A 17,681-nucleotide genomic window follows, 5' to 3' on the forward strand; every position below is an offset into this window, starting at 1 on the left:
CTAAAACATCATCAGATTTTCACACAAGTCCTAAAAGTAGATAAAGAGAACCCAGTTAAACAAATGAGACAAAAATATTACACTTGGTCATTTATTTATTGAGGAAAATGATCCAATATTACATATCTGTGAGTGGCAAAAGTATGTGAACCTCTAGGATTAGCAGTTAATTTGAAGGTGAAATTAGAGAGTCAGGTGTTTTCAATCAATGGGCTGACAATCAGGTGTGAGTGGGCACCCTGTTTTATTTAAAGAACAGGGATCTATCCAAGTCTGATCTTCACAACACATGTTTGTGGAAGTGTATCATGGCACGAACAAAGGAGATTTCTGAGGACCTCAGAAAAAAATGTCATTGATGCTCATCAGGCTGGAAAAGGTTACAAAACCATCTCTAAAGAGTTTGGACTCCACCAATCCACAATCAGACAGATTGTGTACAAATGGAGGAAATTCAAGACCATTGTTACCCTCACCAGGAGTGGTCGACCAACAAAGATCACTCCAAGAGCAAGGCGTGTAAAAGTCAGCGAGGTCATAAAGGACCCCAGGGTAACTTCTAAGCAACTGAAGGCCTCTCTCACATCGGCTAATGTTCATGAGTCCATGATCAGGAGAACACTGAACAACAATGGTGTGCATGGCAGGGTTGCAAGGAGAAAGCCACTGCTCTCCAAAAAGAACATTGCTGCTCGTCTGCAGTTTGCTAAAGATCACGTGGACAAGCCAGAAGGCTATTGGAAAAATGTTTTGTGGACGGATGAGACCAAAATAGAACTTTTTGGTTTAAATGAGAAGCATTATGTTTGGAGAAAGGAAAACACTGCATTACAACATAAGAACCTTATCCTATCTGTGAAACATGGTGGTGGTAGTATCATGGTTTGGGCCTGTTTTGCTGCATCTGGGCCAGGATGGCTTGCCATCATTGATGGAACAATGAATTCTGAATTATACCAGCGAATTCTAAAGGAAAATGTCAGGACATCTGTCCATGAATTGAATCTCAAGAGAAAGTGGGTCATGCAGCAAAACAACGACCCTAAGCACACAAGTCGTTCTACCAAAGAATGATTAAAGAAGAGTAAAGTTAATGTTTTGGAATGGCCAAGTCAAAGTCCTGACCTTAATCCAATGGAAATGTTGTGGAAGGACCTGAAGCGAACAGTTCATGTGAGGAAACCCACCAACATCCCAGAGTTGAAGCTGTTCTGTCCGGAGGAATGGGCTAAAATTCCTCCAAGCCGGTGTGCAGGACTGATCAACAGTTACCGCAAATGTTTAGCTGCAGTTATCGCTGCACAAGGGGGTCACACCAGATACTGAAAGCAAAGGTTCACATACTTTTGCCACTCACAGATATGTAATATTGGATCATTTTCCTCAATAAATAAATGGCCAAGTATAATATTTTTGTCTCGTTTGTTTAACTGGGTTCTCTTTATCTACTTTTAGGACTTGTGTGAAAATCTCATATTTTAGGTCATATTTATGCAGAAATATAGAAAATTCGAAAGGGTTCACAAACTTTCAAGCACCACTGTATTATTATTAATAAAATTATTTGTCAGAAAAGTGAAGTGGAGAAAAAAAAAAAGTATTCAGTCCATACCATTACAGCATGTAGTGTTAAGCGGCTTGCAGCCATTTCAATTACTATAATCATAAAACCATGAATTTGTTGCAAACAGCAGGGAGCAGGGGTCCGTAGCCACCACGCCCTGACTGACCACGCGCCACGCTACAAATGTTAAAAGCCTTAAAAATGCAACATTCTGTTAAGAGAGCGTGCTGTCTTAGTAAACTAAACTTCAAATCGATTCAAAGAGGAGCTTATCTTACGCAGGTTTCTATACTGTGGGATCAACATCAAACTCTTGCCCCCCAACAAAAACAAAATAAAATAAAATAAAAAAAAGCACAGGCATTCATATATTTACAATTCTCGTAGTCTGGCATGTACAGATCAATCTATAAAATACATTTAATGAAATTAAGTGAAATGCTGAAGATTAGCTTTTGCTAACACTGACTCGTCACAGATCATATCTGCTGCATTTTGTTAACGGAACCCTGAAGCAGGATGGAGAGGACTAGGCAGATGGGGGGGGGGGCAAAAAAAAGCCACAGGTCTAAAAAAATAAAGCTTTGTTAATTATCCGTGTCGTTTCTTCTTTTGGTTCTACCTACAGCTGAATACAGTGGGATCTGATGACGGAACGGGTGGAACAGCTGAAGCGCTATGTACAGGAGCGATGGAGGGAAGGAGTCAGTCCTGATGGCTGGACAGAATGGGCTGCCTGCAGATGGGGCACGTGTTGTTCTCCGAGAGCCAGCGGTCGATGCAGTGGATGTGGAACTCATGTGCGCAGGGAAGGCTGCGCAGCTTGTTGCCCTGGGCGTACTCATTGATGCACACACTGCAGGCACGCCCCTGCTCGCCCTCTAGGCTCGCCTGGCCATAGGTGCGCGTGGCCAGATTGTCGATCTGCTCTTTGGTGAGACCGCGTGGGTGCTCGTCGTCCTCCTCGTCGTTCAGCAAGAAGAAATGCGCCAGCCGCAGGATAGGCAAGGTGCCGTTCTCAACCAGGTTATTCGTGTCCCGTCCGTTAGTGCCCACCCTCACCTGGCCAGCCTCACCCACTGCTCCACTCTCTCGTCCCGAATCGGTTACAGCGTTCCCTGTCGTGGCTTCACCACCCTGCGCACGCTGGGTCTGAGATGCAGCGTTGACTCCTACATTCTGTCCAGGAGCGGAGCCTTCCGGGTCTGCCTCGGTCTCCATTAAAGAGCTGAGCTCTCCGAAACCGGTCATGATCTGCCGCAGGATGGAGCGCAGCGCTGTGGAACTCGGCTCGCCCAGACCTGTCTCTGAGATGCGGCGCAGAGGAATGCGGATAGTGCTTACGTAAGTGCGGATGCCTGCACGTTCTGAGCGCGAGATGGTCCGTCTGAAGCCGCCGCTGTCACTCTCGAAGGTGACTGTATTTTCAGCAGCGCGGGCACGAGACCGTGTGCGGCTGGCGATGCTATCCCGGTCTCGGTTCTCGCCTGGCCGGATTCGGCGCACCTGCAAATCCAACATGATAGTTGGGTGCCGGCGGACGCCTCCTGCTGCGCCTGATGCGGGAGTCTCACCTTCCTCAGTGGCCACTTCAGGGGCGGATTCCACCGGTGCCGTCGGCTCAGCAGGAACTTCCACCATCTCCACAGCAGCAGCAGCCGCCGTGTTCCCGGTGGACTCTATCGCAGGAGCACTGTTGCTGGGGGTGGGGCTAGAGCTTCGGGCAGAGTTTCTATCCAGAGGTGAGCGGCTACGGCGTGAGGACCGGGACAGAGCTATCCGGCGGACCCGGCCACGGGAACGAGTTCTGCGTGCCTCACGATTAGCTGTTGCCCCCTGCACGCTGGCCTGAGACGCAGCTTCTGGACAGTCTGGAGCATCATTAGCTTCCTGCTCCTCCTCATTACTCAGTAAAGGAGGCTGCAGCTGGACTTGACCCTGCACACTGTTAATACTATCCTGCTCTTGAGGCAAGGATGTAGGCGTGGCCTGTGAAGGAGGGGGAGGGGGAGGAGGAGGAGGAGGAGGAGGAAGCGATGCTGGGTGAGGCAAAGCAAGGTTCCTTCTCAAATTCGTATACGGTGCCTGTGAGATCAGAGGCGGGGTTATGGGTGGGGTAGTGCTACTGCGGGTGCGCCTGGCTTGAGCCCGCCTCCCCAGAGTGGGCCTGGTTGTAGAATAAGAGGAGGGGTGTTGAGTGGAATAGGGCGCAGGCCTCGGGGGAGTGCGTATAGATGCAGAGGCCCTCTGCGGAACAGGAAGTTCGACAGGGTCAGAAGCGTCGCTGTGTTCCCCTGGCTCGGGCTGCTCGTGGTTGATGTTGATTTCCAGGCTGAAGCGAAACTCGCCGCTGTTCGGATTCGTGCGGCTGACAGCGCGCCACGTCTGGTTGCCGCTCTGGCCGCTGCGAGTGGCGTTGCCCGTGCGCCGGAACGTGTTCAGCCACTCCAGCAGAGAGTCACCGTTGGTGCTCTCGGCCCCCGGCTCAGCGGCAGCTGAAACACAGGCACCAGGAAGTGATCTCATCAGGGTCATTTTGTAAGAAATTATTTTTCATGATACACAAGGCACATAAAAAAAAAAATAAATAAATTTTTTCTAAATTATTTTATTATATATGTGTGATTGTGAATATAGAAGCGTCTCCCTTACTGCTGCTCTGTACCACAATCTATTATAATAAAACAGTGAATGAGGGAGTGAGTGTTGCGAGCAGAGCACACAGCTGGAAGCTAAACTTTAGGCAAAGTTTATTCGCTGCTGTGAACACACTAACTCACCACTGCTGCCCTCCTGTCCCGCCTCACTGTTCTGTGGACGTGATTCAGAGCGAGGCTGCGAGGACACGCGCTCCTTGGCTCCATCCAGACGCTGCCTCAGCTCCTCAGCTGTGACTTCACCTACACACACGCAGAGAGGAACACAATTTAGCAAACATAACATCAGCGTGTTGGGATTAGCATCCTGACGCTGCCGAATGCTGCTGATCACCTGGCGTGCCCAGCAGGTTGCTGTCTCTCATGAGCCGATACTCCTCCTCACTGAGCTCGTTGATGAAGTGGTAGTATGCCTCCTCCCGCCGAAGACGCTCAGCCTGACGGCGACGCTCATCTCGCCCGCCGGGAGGGTCCATCACCACGGAAACCGCTGGTCACCGTAGCCCACACACAGAAATGTAAACTGTTAGAGCAGCTGGACATGACTACACGCTGGAGTGCACAAGTTTGTGCATCCTTTATAGCTGTATACCAATGTCAAGTTTCATAGTTATTTCATTATCAGGAACCCCCCCCCCAAAAAAGTATAAACTTATTTATCAAGAGTATGACTTATTTCTTATAGAAAGTAGTATCTTTTGGTCAAGGCACTGCAGTATGAAAACTGTTCCCAGTAATCAGTGGCTGATGAGCATCATTCCCACTGACCAATCACTGATCAGCTTTGTTCCCATTAACACCAACAACCACTGATCACTGTTGTTTGCCCTGTCCACATCCACACAGCTGTTTGATCTTTGTCTTAAACTCTGTTCTTAAGAACATTTAACAAAAACAAAAGTTCTTCCATCTGTAACCATTTCCTTTGTATCCATTTCCCAACCGTTCATCAAAGCTTTTCCTCTGCACTCTCGATACAAACAACAGAATTAGGTAAACACAATCCATTTATGTTGTGGTACTGTGACTCAATGCGACTTCTTTCTATAAGAAGTCATAAATTATTATTATTTTTAATATTCCTCATCAAAAAATTCCTGTGCAGGAATTGGCCAAGGATGGGTCATGTGACACAAAATAGCTCCACTATTGATTAAGCAATGCGTCTTGTGAAATCCACTTTTTTTTTTTTAATATGATGTGAGTCAGTCGGCGGCACGGTGGTGTAGTGGTTAGCGCTGTCGCCTCACAGCAAGAAGGTCTGGGTTCGAGCCCCGTGGCCGGCGAGGGCCTTTCTGTGCGGAGTTTGCATGTTCTCCCCGTGTCCGCGTGGGTTTCCTCCGGGTGCTCCGGTTTCCCCCACAGTCCAAAGACATGCAGGTTAGGTTAACTGGTGACTCTAAATTGACCGTAGGTGTGAATGTGAGTGTGAATGGTTGTCTGTGTCTATGTGTCAGCCCTGTGATGACCTGGCGACTTATCCAGGGTGTACCCTGGATAATGAGATGAGATGTCAGTCATGGGATATCCTGGCTATACCATGAACTGATCTCACAATATCAAGCTATACGGCCGACTTGAGATTTTTTTTTTTTACAATAAAAAAGACAGAAAAATAATTAATACAACTGAAACAAACTAACATTTCAGCCAGGGGGATTTTCAACTGAATACATTACAATATCCACACAATTCAATAGTTTTAACAGCTTTCTGAATAACAGTTGGGTTACCAACTCGAGTCACAGTTGGGGCTCCGTGAGCATTTCTGTGTGTAGATCTACGTATCATGATCATGCCTAGTGATGCAGGTGACAGCATGGTTTAAAAAAAAAAATTTTTTTAAATAAAAATATATAATTTCACACTTTTTTTTTAAATAATAAAAAGGTTACATATTGCACATGTGCAGGTCAAAGGTCGCTCTGACCTAAATAACAAACATGGCTGCCTCCAGCGAGTTTGTGCCAAGATTCAATCTCATAGCACTTTTACTTTGGATTTTTCTTGATGAGCGATACAAATCAAATATACCACGCGCTGAGAGGTATCAGTAATTATGGATCCTCTTTGGTGACTGGCTGCGCCCCTCATTTCAACCAGAGCCTCTCAGAGCATGGTTTCTATCTGCTCCATGCTAAACGTCTGCAAAAAAAAAAAAACACTCCATCTTCATGCAACAAATCTTGATATGCAAATGACCATGACGAAGCAAGGAATATGCAAATTCATCCATGACGTCGGCTGGCGACTTCTAGGGACCTTTTGAGCATGCTAGTTACTTTCCCCTGGAGAGACACACCATCACTGAATAAAGACCAACATGGCGGTTAAAAGCCTAGTACAACCTGTTTGTGGCTTATGAAGGATATTATGAAGGATTGTTAGGTTGTTGTGACAATTTGAGAAAGAAGATCAGCCTGCATACTGTATGACATGTCCTGGCAAGTGCTAGATGGTGTAGAAAAGGTTACAAACGCATGACAAATATCTAACACATGGAAAACAGGGTTATATTTTTACTCAGACAGTAAATCTCATCAGTCACATAACGTTACACCCATCATGAGAGAGAAGCAAGAGCTCAAAATGTACGCCAGAATCTGATCCGGAAAGCCTCGCTCTCAAGCCGAGGTTTTTTAGAGCTTTCCAGTTAAACTGCCTGAATAACAACAATAAACAAAACAACATCTCTCTCTATTTAAATCACCATTATTATTCAGGAATAAGCCACAGTTACAGCAGGCCACGGTGAAGAATGCAAAGCTAGCGGAGCGCTAAAGTGACGGTATCAAGTCCTTGACCAATCACAGAGCGAGCAACGATGACTGGCACACCGGATCTCCAATCAACGCCAGCCAAGGGCGGGCCATGACAAAGAAAACGTCGGGCACCGTGTAAGCTAGCACTGAAACCGAGACACAATGAAGAAGCGCTGGGTTTCCTTTAAAACGTTGTAAAAATCACGTTACAAGCTCAACAACAAAACGTCGCCACATTCACACTTCTAAAGAGATAATAACAAGGAAAAACGAGCTGTCATTTTGCACGCAAGTTTATTAGTGTCGAGAAGACATCCAGCAAGCTAACAGCTAACTCACGAAAAATAGCCATTTGATCATTCTAGAAAAAAAGCCGACACACGAAAAATGACCATTCATGGATAAACCCAACAAAACTTGTGAATAACATCGAATCTACGCGTTCTCAGAACAAGCTGCAATGACACAGCCAAAAACGCATATTTTCACTACCTGAAACAGCAGCTATAATATGGACGAGTCCTCTTTCCTCTTCGCTCTGATTACAAATGTAGCCTAGGTGCGTTATCTTTTTCTCCCACCCGCATTACAACAAATCCTGCCTCCTACACTCCGATTGGATAAACGGCCCTAGTATCCCGCCTTCTCCATGAGGATTGGTTAATATTTAAAGAGATTCATCTAATCGGCGGACGGTCTGCGTCTCTAAACCAAACCACTAACCAATCCTAGCTCAGGAGGTGAACTTTGTCGAAATATAGGTGGGAAAACAACTGGACTAAGATGGGACCAGCAGTGCCACACAAATATATGACAGATGGGGTACATCTTTCATGAAAACACGTTCCTATTTATAAATTCACACAAGTTCGTTGCGTCATTTACTGTATAATTTACAGCATGTGGTTTCCTTGTCAGATATAATTATAGGTCCAAAAAGGTTTTAAAATATATATAATAATAATAATAATGTAAATGCGTAAAACACTTATTGAAGTCAAGGTTCATCTTTGTTTCTTTTTATTTCAACCTGTCATTTTTTTTACGTTTAGCTGATGTGTTTGTGATTGGTGCCTTTTCAGAATCATTCAAGAGAATATGTAGTTGCTATTAAATGTATTCGTGTACTATCTATATGTTGACAGAAAGTACACAGACACCAAACAGGAATGATGGAGGGCTTTTTGGAAATGTCTACGAACTTCGTTTTTTTTAATTTTAGTTTCTCCATATAAAGAGTTAAAAAAGAAATCCACGTGGTGCATCACAAAGCCCGTCTTCTCAATTAGCGGCTTTTACGACGCTTTGCGACAGTGCCGTATGCCGACGCGCAGCTCTCCCCAGTGAGATACCGGCTGGGAAGCGCAGTTGCAGGGGAAAATTAAGGAAATCTGACCGTTAACGCAATAACACCGAGTGATTTCTGCGGATAAAAGCTGGTTAATTTGTCAGATACAAATCGCACAAGGTAAATGTGGGAATTTAAGCTGGATTAAGAGCGACGCGAAGGGGGAAGGCAACTCATTTGTGTGAGCGGGGCTCGGAGTAAAGTTGCCTCCCTGTTAGCGGCGCTTTAAAAGGGAAGAAAGACAACAAAAGCGGTCGGGAACAAAGCTGCGGTGAAAATGGACTATGATTTCAAAGTGAAACTGACCGGAGAGAGGGAGCGTGTGGAGGACCTGTTCGAGTATGAGGGATGTAAAGTCGGCCGGGGGACGTACGGTCATGTGTACAAGGCGAAGAGAAAAGACGGGTGAGTGAGAGGTTTCATGGCGAGGCCTTCGTGCCCGTCTGCTTTCTGTCAAATTATCCACGCATGCTGCTTCATCTCCTCCTCCATCACCGCTGCCTTCCTTCCTTCCTTCCTTCCTTTCACCAAACTGGGATTTCATATCCGGGATTGGCGCGTGCGATTGCCTTCAAATCTGTGTGTGAGGTTTTTTTTCTTCTTGTGTGTGTGTGTGTGTGTGTGTTTGACGTCACTCTGACAGGTGACAGGTCTGCCCTGTGAACATCACACACAAACTTATCTGATCAACCTGAGGATCAGAAAAGGAGAATAAAATCATCTCTGACTTCACCTGGTCTTTGTACACTAGTGCTGATGGCTCTGATGATGGGGTGCCAATAATTAGCACTTATGCTGGTGGTGTGGGTGGTAGAAATGGGCAACTGGACTTGCTTGAAGATTCTTGAAAACGTTTCACCTCTCGTCCAAAAGGCTTCCTCAGTTCTGTCTGACTAATAGTCGAAGGGTTCTCATCCCAAAATGCGTGGAAACATGTCTGTGAAGATTCTCACTCCCGACTGCTCCTCGGGCGCTCTTGGCGTGGCTGCCCACTGCTCTGGGTGTGTGTGTGTGTGTGTGTGTGTGTGTGTGTTCACTGCTTCGGATGGGTGAAATGCAGAGAGGAAATTTCACAAGTGTGTGATGAATAAAGTTGTGCTTTCTTTTCTTTCTTCTTCTTCTACACTAATGTCCCCTCTGCGGCTCATTTTTGGACCTATGTGTACCTTTTCAGGGCAAGAAAGGTCCATATCTGTTCCCAAGCAGTATATAAAGGGTACAAATACTTGTACATTAGAAGGCACTGCCCCATGCAGTGATAAGCTGTTGTATGACTAAGGTGCAATAATGTACTTTATTTTCTGAGAGGGTGCCAATAATTTATCATTGCCACAAAAAAAAAGTTAATTTGTCACGGTGGTGTAGTGGTTAGCACTGTCGCCTCACAGCAAGAGGGTTCTGGGTTCGAGCCCAGTGGCTGGTGAGGGCCTTTCTGTGTGGAGTTTGCATATTCTCACCGTGTCTGTGTGGGTTTCCTCAACAGTCCAAAGACATGCGGTTAGGTTAATATGGGACGGCCTTGGGCTGAGGTGCCTTTGACCTAACTCCCGACTGCTCCCCGGGTGCTCTAGTGTGGCTGCCCACTGCTCTGGGTGTGTGTGTGTGTGTGTGCATGTGTTCACTGCTTCAGATGGGTTAAATGCAGAGGATGAATCTCACTGTGCTTGAAGTGTGCATGTGACAAATAAAGTTTTCTTTCTTCAATATAGATCACATAGTTTGTGACAGGGAAAGAATACAGGGTTTTCACCCTAATTGATTTTCAACCCTTTTGGCATAGATTTTTACACCGGATCCCTTCCTGACACAACCCTCCCCAATCTATCCGGGCTTGGGACTGGGACTCAGTATGTGCTGGCTTGTGCAACCTCAGTGGCTGGGTATTTTACCTAATCTGCATGTCTTTGCACTGAGAAGATATGAAGTTAGAAGATATGTTGATGGAGGTATGATCTAATATTGACAAGTGAGGAATGGACCAAAATAACGAGCAGTTCACGGCCTGCCATCATTTCCCCGTTTCTGTGTGGAGCCGATGTGGTTAGTGAGCAGACAGGGTTAAGGGCCCCAACAGTGGCAGCTTGGCAGTGCTGGGGCTCAAACCACCAACCTTCTGATCAGTAATCCAGAGACATAACCTACAAAGCCTTCACCGCTTCTAATAAGCTCTAAATGAAAGCTACTGATATTGGGGGAAACAGTTAAAGATATAAATCTATAATATACCATGCACTGAGAGGCTCTGGTTGAAATGATGGCTTCTCTGAGGTGACTGGTATTGTACTATTTTTTTTTTGCGAGGGGCGCAGGTAGTCACCGAAGAGAATCCATCATTTCAACCGGTGCCTCTCGGTGCTTGGTATATTAGATTTATCTCCCTGATCCAAAAAGTCCAAACTAAGTGTTATCCACAAAGAATGAGAAATAAATCTGAAAAAAAATTATATATTTCGCAGCTGTGACTCGAGTCGATTGTATAGCTTGAAATTCTGACATCAGTTCATGTTATATCCAGGATATCCCATGACTGACTCGCACCATATCCACTTTTAAAAATTTTTGACATCACGAGATACACTGCATAATCAATGGTGGCGCTATTTTATGTCACGTGAGCCATGGGAATTTTTTGATGCGGAATATAAAGTAAAATATTTCTCATTAAAATACGTTTATCTCAGAAACCAATTTGAACTGTAACTGTTTATCAGAATGTCTTTAACATCATGAAAAAAAAATCTGTAATCCGGTGTGTCTGCTCGCGTATGTTAGGAGTGTAGCACAGTGACGCTGGATCTGTATTTGGGTGTAGGGTCTAAACACCTAAAATGGGTGTGGCGTGAACATTAAGTTTTGTTTATTCTTGTTTGAATAGCCCCCAAGCATAACTACGTCATCACTTGTTTACCGCAATGTATGGTGGGGCATCGCCGGGGTCGGTAGCTGAGCGATATAGCGGATGTCGGATTAATTTTACACGAGAGCGATGTGAGAGAAGCGATTTTGCCGTGCTCTGTCGTGGAAGACGATGAAATTAGTGATTTAAAGAGGTGGATAACATGTCGAGGGTTTACAGCAGGAAAATCGGAATCCGAATTAAGCTTGGTGAGAAGGTAAGAGTCGAGACCGAGTCTACCACGCTGTACAACAACATCAAACCTGAGAATGTCTTATTTCTGAGGACATATATTGGATCATGAAGCAAAGTCTAAATTTGTTTCTTTTAATCTTCAGTTATTCCTTACCATTTTCTAAGAAGCTTTGTTCTAATGAAATCTTCGCCTTGGACTTAATCTTGATCCAGAACAATGAAAGTTAAGATACAGATGCAGTTCGGGAAACTATTATGAAAAATCACCTGTTGACTTAAGTCTAAGATTGCGTCGTGATCCCGGGCCCAGATGAACAGCATCAAAGCATTTATAAATGAGTGATTAGTTAAATAAAACTTGATATCAGGAAACATTACAAAAAAATATCTTTGGAAACCCGCTGATCTGTCGTGTCATGTTCAGTATAAATGCATTTTCTTTAATAAATGCCGCTAGTGAGGTACACTGAACATTACACAGACCTGAAAGAGAGCCCTTCATGGTTTGGGAGTTTTATCGGTCCGACAGGCTCGTTCGGCTGCCGAGTGCTTCGGTACGTTGAGAGGCAAAGGCCGAAAAATGCTTCTTTGTTTTACAGGCTTTGGAATATCGCTAGTTTCAGACGATGAACAGTGTCGATTGTTATAATCTTCTGTAACCGAAGACAGTTCCGCAGACCATGGAAATATTCCTGGGTCACAGTTTAAAGGGGTACCAAATATAATATATACAGTTGCTGATGTGACAAAGTAACATATTCTTAAGTATTCTATCAAATTTATATACTAGAAAACAACGAAATATCTTGGTAATTGTAAATATAATAGTCGGTACGCTAAACGGCACAAGAGTCGCCATTTTTAAAAGACCGTGACGTCAGCCCTACCCACTGCACTAGGAGAGAAGCGTGTAATCATGGCGTCGGGTGCATCAAGTGAAAGCGACAGCTCTGTCGAATCATACGAAGAGATCCCGCAAAAGACACGTCTGGAGGATCGTTATGCTTTCAATCGGTCCTGTTATTACACCCGAAAGCAACACACTGTGGCATTGTGTAGCCGATCACTTACAATTCATCCTACTTTCCGATTCACACGTGCTAGTCCCAACCTCAATGAGCCAACACAACTGGGCACATACATACGTCATGAGTGTTATGCAGAGAAAATGAACGTGCATTCTGATTGGATAAAATTAATATCATGGCGGGCTGTTCAAACTGCGGAAATAGTTTGCTCGAGCTACTTTCAAAACACTATAACTTTCCAACCTTAGAACAAAAAACTTTTGTAAGTCTTGAATAAGGTTCGTTAATGTGTGTTTTATTGTTATATTTACTCTATATATTGCCCTCTGTTCCCCTTTAAGTCCGTCTTTTTCCCACCAGAGAAATGTAAACTACAAACACTTGTCCATTTTGATTCAGTTTGAAGGTTTTCATTGCGGATTAAACTCATCCATTTCTTTCTTCTCTTCTCATCGACTGGCAGCTGATAAAAGCTCAAATGAGGTGTTCTCTGTGTTGTGGAGACAGTAAGGCACACAGCAATTCACTTTAGGCGGCATGGTTAAAACCGCTTAGACAAAATAATGCGGTGTTTAACAAAGGCGAAAGTAAACAATACGGCGGCGCTGACCCCGGGGATCACCCATAATGCATTGCAGTAAACAAGCGGTGATGTAGTTACGGTATGTGTTCGGGTTATTGAACCTGAACTCCAGCACTCTGCTGTCACTGCATCAGTGTTCAGGTGAGTGAATTCCAACAGTTCCTCAGACTCCGCTACATCACTCCGCTTCATTATCAGCTTGAGACGCTAATCTTTTACGCACGTGCGTCTGTCTGTTTGTTTTTTCTTTGTGCTCGTTTGTATTTTCTACCAAAATTAGTTTTCTATTTCCCAGTATATACTGTAAAGACACATAGCCTAAAGCAGAACTGGAGTCATTTTTAAACTTGCTTTATTTCTTAATTAACGTGGTATTCAATTACGTTTTCGGTTTTAGTAACCTTATATCGTGACTCGTATCGGCAACTAATTGCAATTAAATATTATACTTATCGGCCTATTCGGTTTTTAGCCATGTTGAATTTAGTTCGTTTAGTCTACGGTAGGCGTCGCTTATCCGCACGATCTTCACGAGACTTCGAAACATGAAGTGTCAGCCAGGTGTCAGTGCCGTCATTTTGAAAACTGTTTTCCAAACGAAATGTTGCACAAAAACGAGTTTAAATGATGATTACTGCCTACTTTTTTCAAACTTTCCTGATTGCTATCAAAACAAACAAAACTTCCGGCTTGATTACGTCAGCATTTGAAAGAGGGCGCGTGCGTCTTTTGACAACGTTGCCAGATGTTGGTCACTTTGATTTCTGCTGTACGTTTTACTTCCGTCCTACGATGTCTAGTGGCCTAGTGGTAGCGTGTCCGCCTCTCGATCGGGAGATCGTGAGTTCTACTCACGGTCGGGTCATACCAAAGACCATCATAAAAATGGTACCTACTACCATTTGGCAAGGCACACTGCAATACAGATGTGAGTGGGGAGTTAAACTTTCATGGTTACCAGAGGACTAGCCCCCCACTGTAACCCTAGCTATGTAATAGGCGAGAGGCCGAGGGCTGTGGAAACGGAGATCGGCGCCGCCCGATGCGCCACATGGCGTGGGAAGGACTTTATGATGTCTCGCACAGGTCTCGACGAATCTCGTTTACGGCCGTCGCTTTGACATGGACTGATATATTACAGAGCATATTTCAAACACTCATAACTTGCTATAGCAGCGACAAAATAGCGATCAAAAATGCATTCCGATATTTAATAAAATGAGAAATACAATTTTGATAGTAAAAAAATGTGCCTTCAGTTCTCCTTTAATTTTACGTTGTCTGATTGTGAATAACGTCGCCGTATTTGACTTCATCGTCCATCTCTGACGTACGATAACCTATTTCTTTCTTTCTTTAGTGCAAACTTTTTTTTTATGATTTGTACATTTTTAGATTTACAAATTAGTTTTCCAGCAGAATATAAAATGTTACAGAAAAACATTTGTATGTCAGTAAAGAAAGCCGAATATTACTATACTGGCTGTAAGGGACACTTTCCAAACAGAACGCATGATGAAGGATGATGGGTTTTGCTGCAAAATTAAGAAGTACAGCAAGCGTGATGGCAAGAAGGTCCGGGTTCGAGCCCCGTGGCCGGGGAGGGCCTTTCTGTGTGGAGTTTGCATGTTCTCCCCGTGTCTGCGTGGGTTTCCTCCGGGTGCTCCGGTTTCCCCCACAGTCCAAAGACATGCAGATTAGGGCCAAGTTTACATTAGACCGTATCTGTCTCGTTTTCTTTGCGGATGCACTGTCCGTTCACATTAAAACGCCAGGAAACGGGAATCGTGTCTGGTCCGGTGCTGTGTAAACATTGAGGATACGCGGATACGCTGTGCTGAGCTCTAGCTGACGTCGTCATTGGACAACGTCACTGTGACATCCACCTTCCTGATTCGCTGGCGTTGGTCATGTGACGCGACTGCTGAAAAACGGCGCGGACTTCCGCCTTGTATCACCTTTCATTAAAGAGTATAAAAGTATGAAAATACTGCAAATACTGATGCAAATACTGCCCATTGTGTAGTTATGATTGTCTTTAGGCTTGCCATCCTTCCACTTGCAAGTGGTGAGTGACTTGCGCATGCCCGATATGCACCGAGATCACACACACAGCGGCTCAGTCCCGAATCACTGCTCGTGCGCTTCACTCGCGCGCTCTGTGAGCTGCGCAGGGCCGGAGTGCACACCCTCCAGAGGGCACTCGCTGTTCAGGGCGGAGTGATTTGGAGCGCAGGATGTCTGCGGAGCCGAGCCGCTGAGGAGAAATTACACATTTACACATTTCAACTTACGTGCCATCTAATTAGTCATGTGATTAGCGTATCCGTGTATTGGCGTTGCTGTGTGCACGCTAATCGTTTTTAAAAACGTTAATCTGATGATCCGCTGATACGGTCTAATGTAAACCCCACCTAGGTTAACTGGTGACTCTAAATTGAGCGTAGGTGTGAATGTGAGTGTGAATGGTTGTCTGTGTCTATGTGTCAGCCCTGTGATGACCTGGCGACTTGTCCAGGGTGTACCCCGCCTTTCGCCCGTAGTCAGCTGGGATAGGCTCCAGCTTGCCTGCGACCCTGTAGAACAGGATAAAGCGGCTACAGATGATGAGATGAGATGAGCAAAATATCACCCTGATTTAAACCAGACATCTTGAGAACCAAAAAAAAAAGCATGTGGCAACAATTTGTTAAAGGAACCCAAATCAAACTGTTGTCCTTAAAAGAAAATGGAATCAAAGCGTCTGGTACGTCCTGAGCAGACTGAAGAAACCACACGCGCAGAAAACATCTGCGTTTTCGACTGAAATAAAATAAATACGCATCAGCTTAACACGTCTCCTGCTGCTTTATAGCGGCTCGGTTTTATTTTCCCCACAGATGTAAATGGAAAAAGTTGGCGTGCGAGTTGTCAGATAAGCACAGAATGTTTTTATTGTGCTGTGGGAGATTTTCAGCTGCAGCTCGCCTCGTGATGACCGTCGACGTTGCAGGATCACCGTATCAGCCGAGACGACGCGATTAAGGATTTATCAATATTGCAATACTTCGTCTTAATAACGGAAAGGTGAAACTCGGAGGGGTTGTTTTGTTAGAGGAAACTGATCAGCGATGGTGTGGTACGAAGCAGAGTTAGTGTTACTAAGCAATTTGTAGTTTGATCAGTGCTTTAAAGGTGAGCGAAGTGACTGCGGTGAGTTTGTGCGTGCGTTTGTGTCATGTTTCAGCAATGCTGTGTTCGCCTCTTGAATTAAACCATGAGGAGGACAAGTCAGCAGCCTGGACACTCGGGATAATGGGACAGAAAGTTCAGAAAACTTTACAAGCCTCGATACAATGGGATTTTATCTCCATGTTGCGAGACACACTGGGCCGCAGAGACCGAGCGCCTGTGACCCACACACTGGCATGGAGACGCTTCGTGTCATCCAGCGCTGCCTCATTAAAGTCCAGACACTCTGGCGGCCGGAGCCTCATTAAGCCTCTTAAGTGTTTAAAGATGGTTTTGTTCGGATGCCGCTTTAAAACTACAGCCGATTTGTTTTGCAGCAAGTGGATGGGACTTGCCAGTGCTGCTTCTTCTCATTCACTGTGAGCTACTTCTACATCCATGGGAAAGTTCGGAGGCGTGACGTAAAATGTACCATCCTGATCAGGGGCGTGTTTCCCAAAAGCCTCTTAACACTAAGAGCATCTTAACTAGGAGAGAGAGTGTTCATTGTGCTGCTCGCTCTACCATTTAAGCCTAGGTCACAACCGGACGTACGATTTTTTGCCGTTTCCCAAATCGCTGCGTTTTTTTTGTTTGTGGAGAAAGACGCACGTTGGCTGTAAGTTTGTCTTGCAACCTGAAAAAAACGTAAGCGCCCATAGAGTTTGTTTGACATGACAAAGAACCTCTGCGGCCGGTCTACGGCTCGAAAATCAGCACGTCACACGCGCCTTTCTTGCGTTTTTTGCATGTAGACTGGCCGTAGGAGCACGTACGGCCGGTTGTGACCGAGGCATTAGCGATTGATCTTTGTGCTACGATGCGTTTGGGAAACTCCAGCCTGATCAGTTCATTTCTCACCGTAGCACCTGGTAGCCAATACAATGTGATTCGACAAATTAGGGTTTGGATTGATTTGACGTCTGACCCCAAGCAATTAAATACGAAGGAATCGTTCTGATCACTTTGACATTTTCTGGCTTTGAAATGGTTTAATTTATTGATAAAACTCTATCGACGAGCCGTAATACCTTCTGCCATCATCACGAGTCGAATAGCAACGTCCTGTTATTGTTTCAGACCAGGACTAGCACTCGAATGATCCTCATATTAGTCGTCATTTGATAGCATAATGTGGAGCAGCGTTACAAAGCAGTCTGGTTATGCGTTTGTGGTTCTAGTATGTTTGGATATTTGTGTCACAAGATGTGTGCACGTCAGTGTGTTTTCTTTGCAGATGCCTAAAGGAGAACTGAAGGCAAATTTTTTTACTATCAAAATTCTATTTCTCATTTTATTAAATATCGGAATGCATTTTTGATCGCTATTTTGTCGCTGCTATAGCAAGTTGAGTGTTTGAAATATGCTCTGCAATATATCAATCCATATGTCAAAGCGACGGCCGTAAACGAGATTCGTCGAGACCTGTGCGAGACAT

The 17,681-nt window shown here is 44.8% G+C and overlaps 2 protein-coding genes across 2 annotated transcripts in view; one reads left to right on the top strand and one right to left on the bottom strand.

The window, feature by feature from the left end:
• Positions 1-1,472: 1,472 nt before the first annotated feature.
• On the bottom strand, positions 1,473-7,553 carry rnf6 (ring finger protein (C3H2C3 type) 6). Its single transcript, XM_060899842.1, has 4 exons — positions 7,476-7,553; positions 4,556-4,711; positions 4,345-4,464; positions 1,473-4,059 (listed from the first exon to the last, which is right to left on the bottom strand). Exons 2-4 carry the CDS (start codon positions 4,695-4,697, stop codon positions 2,270-2,272), a joined length of 2,052 nt encoding a protein of 683 aa, XP_060755825.1. The 5' UTR covers positions 4,698-4,711; positions 7,476-7,553; the 3' UTR covers positions 1,473-2,269.
• A 746-nt stretch (positions 7,554-8,299) lies between these two features.
• The window catches only part of cdk8 (cyclin dependent kinase 8), a 41,670-nt gene continuing 32,288 nt past the window's right edge, over positions 8,300-17,681 (top strand). Inside the window, exon 1 of the mRNA XM_060899843.1 lies at positions 8,300-8,736. Coding sequence (XP_060755826.1) covers positions 8,609-8,736 — 128 coding nt within the window. The 5' untranslated portion in view covers positions 8,300-8,608. The remainder of the gene's footprint in view (positions 8,737-17,681) is intronic.

Source organism: Neoarius graeffei, chromosome 19, assembly GCF_027579695.1.
Source record: "Neoarius graeffei isolate fNeoGra1 chromosome 19, fNeoGra1.pri, whole genome shotgun sequence".
Classification (NCBI taxonomy): domain Eukaryota; kingdom Metazoa; phylum Chordata; class Actinopteri; order Siluriformes; family Ariidae; genus Neoarius; species Neoarius graeffei.

Bases quoted from the DNA above. Each gene is read 5' to 3' on its own strand.
- rnf6 (XM_060899842.1), bottom strand. From the start codon at position 4,697: ATGGACCCTCCCGGCGGGCGAGATGAGCGTCGCCGTCAGGCTGAGCGT. The intron at 4,465-4,555 runs GTGATCAGCAGC...GCGTGTGTGTAG, and splicing joins CAACCTGCTGGGCACGCCAG to GTGAAGTCACAGCTGAGGAG. The intron at 4,060-4,344 runs GTGAGTTAGTGT...CCTGTGTTTCAG, and splicing joins GGGACAGGAGGGCAGCAGTG to CTGCCGCTGAGCCGGGGGCC.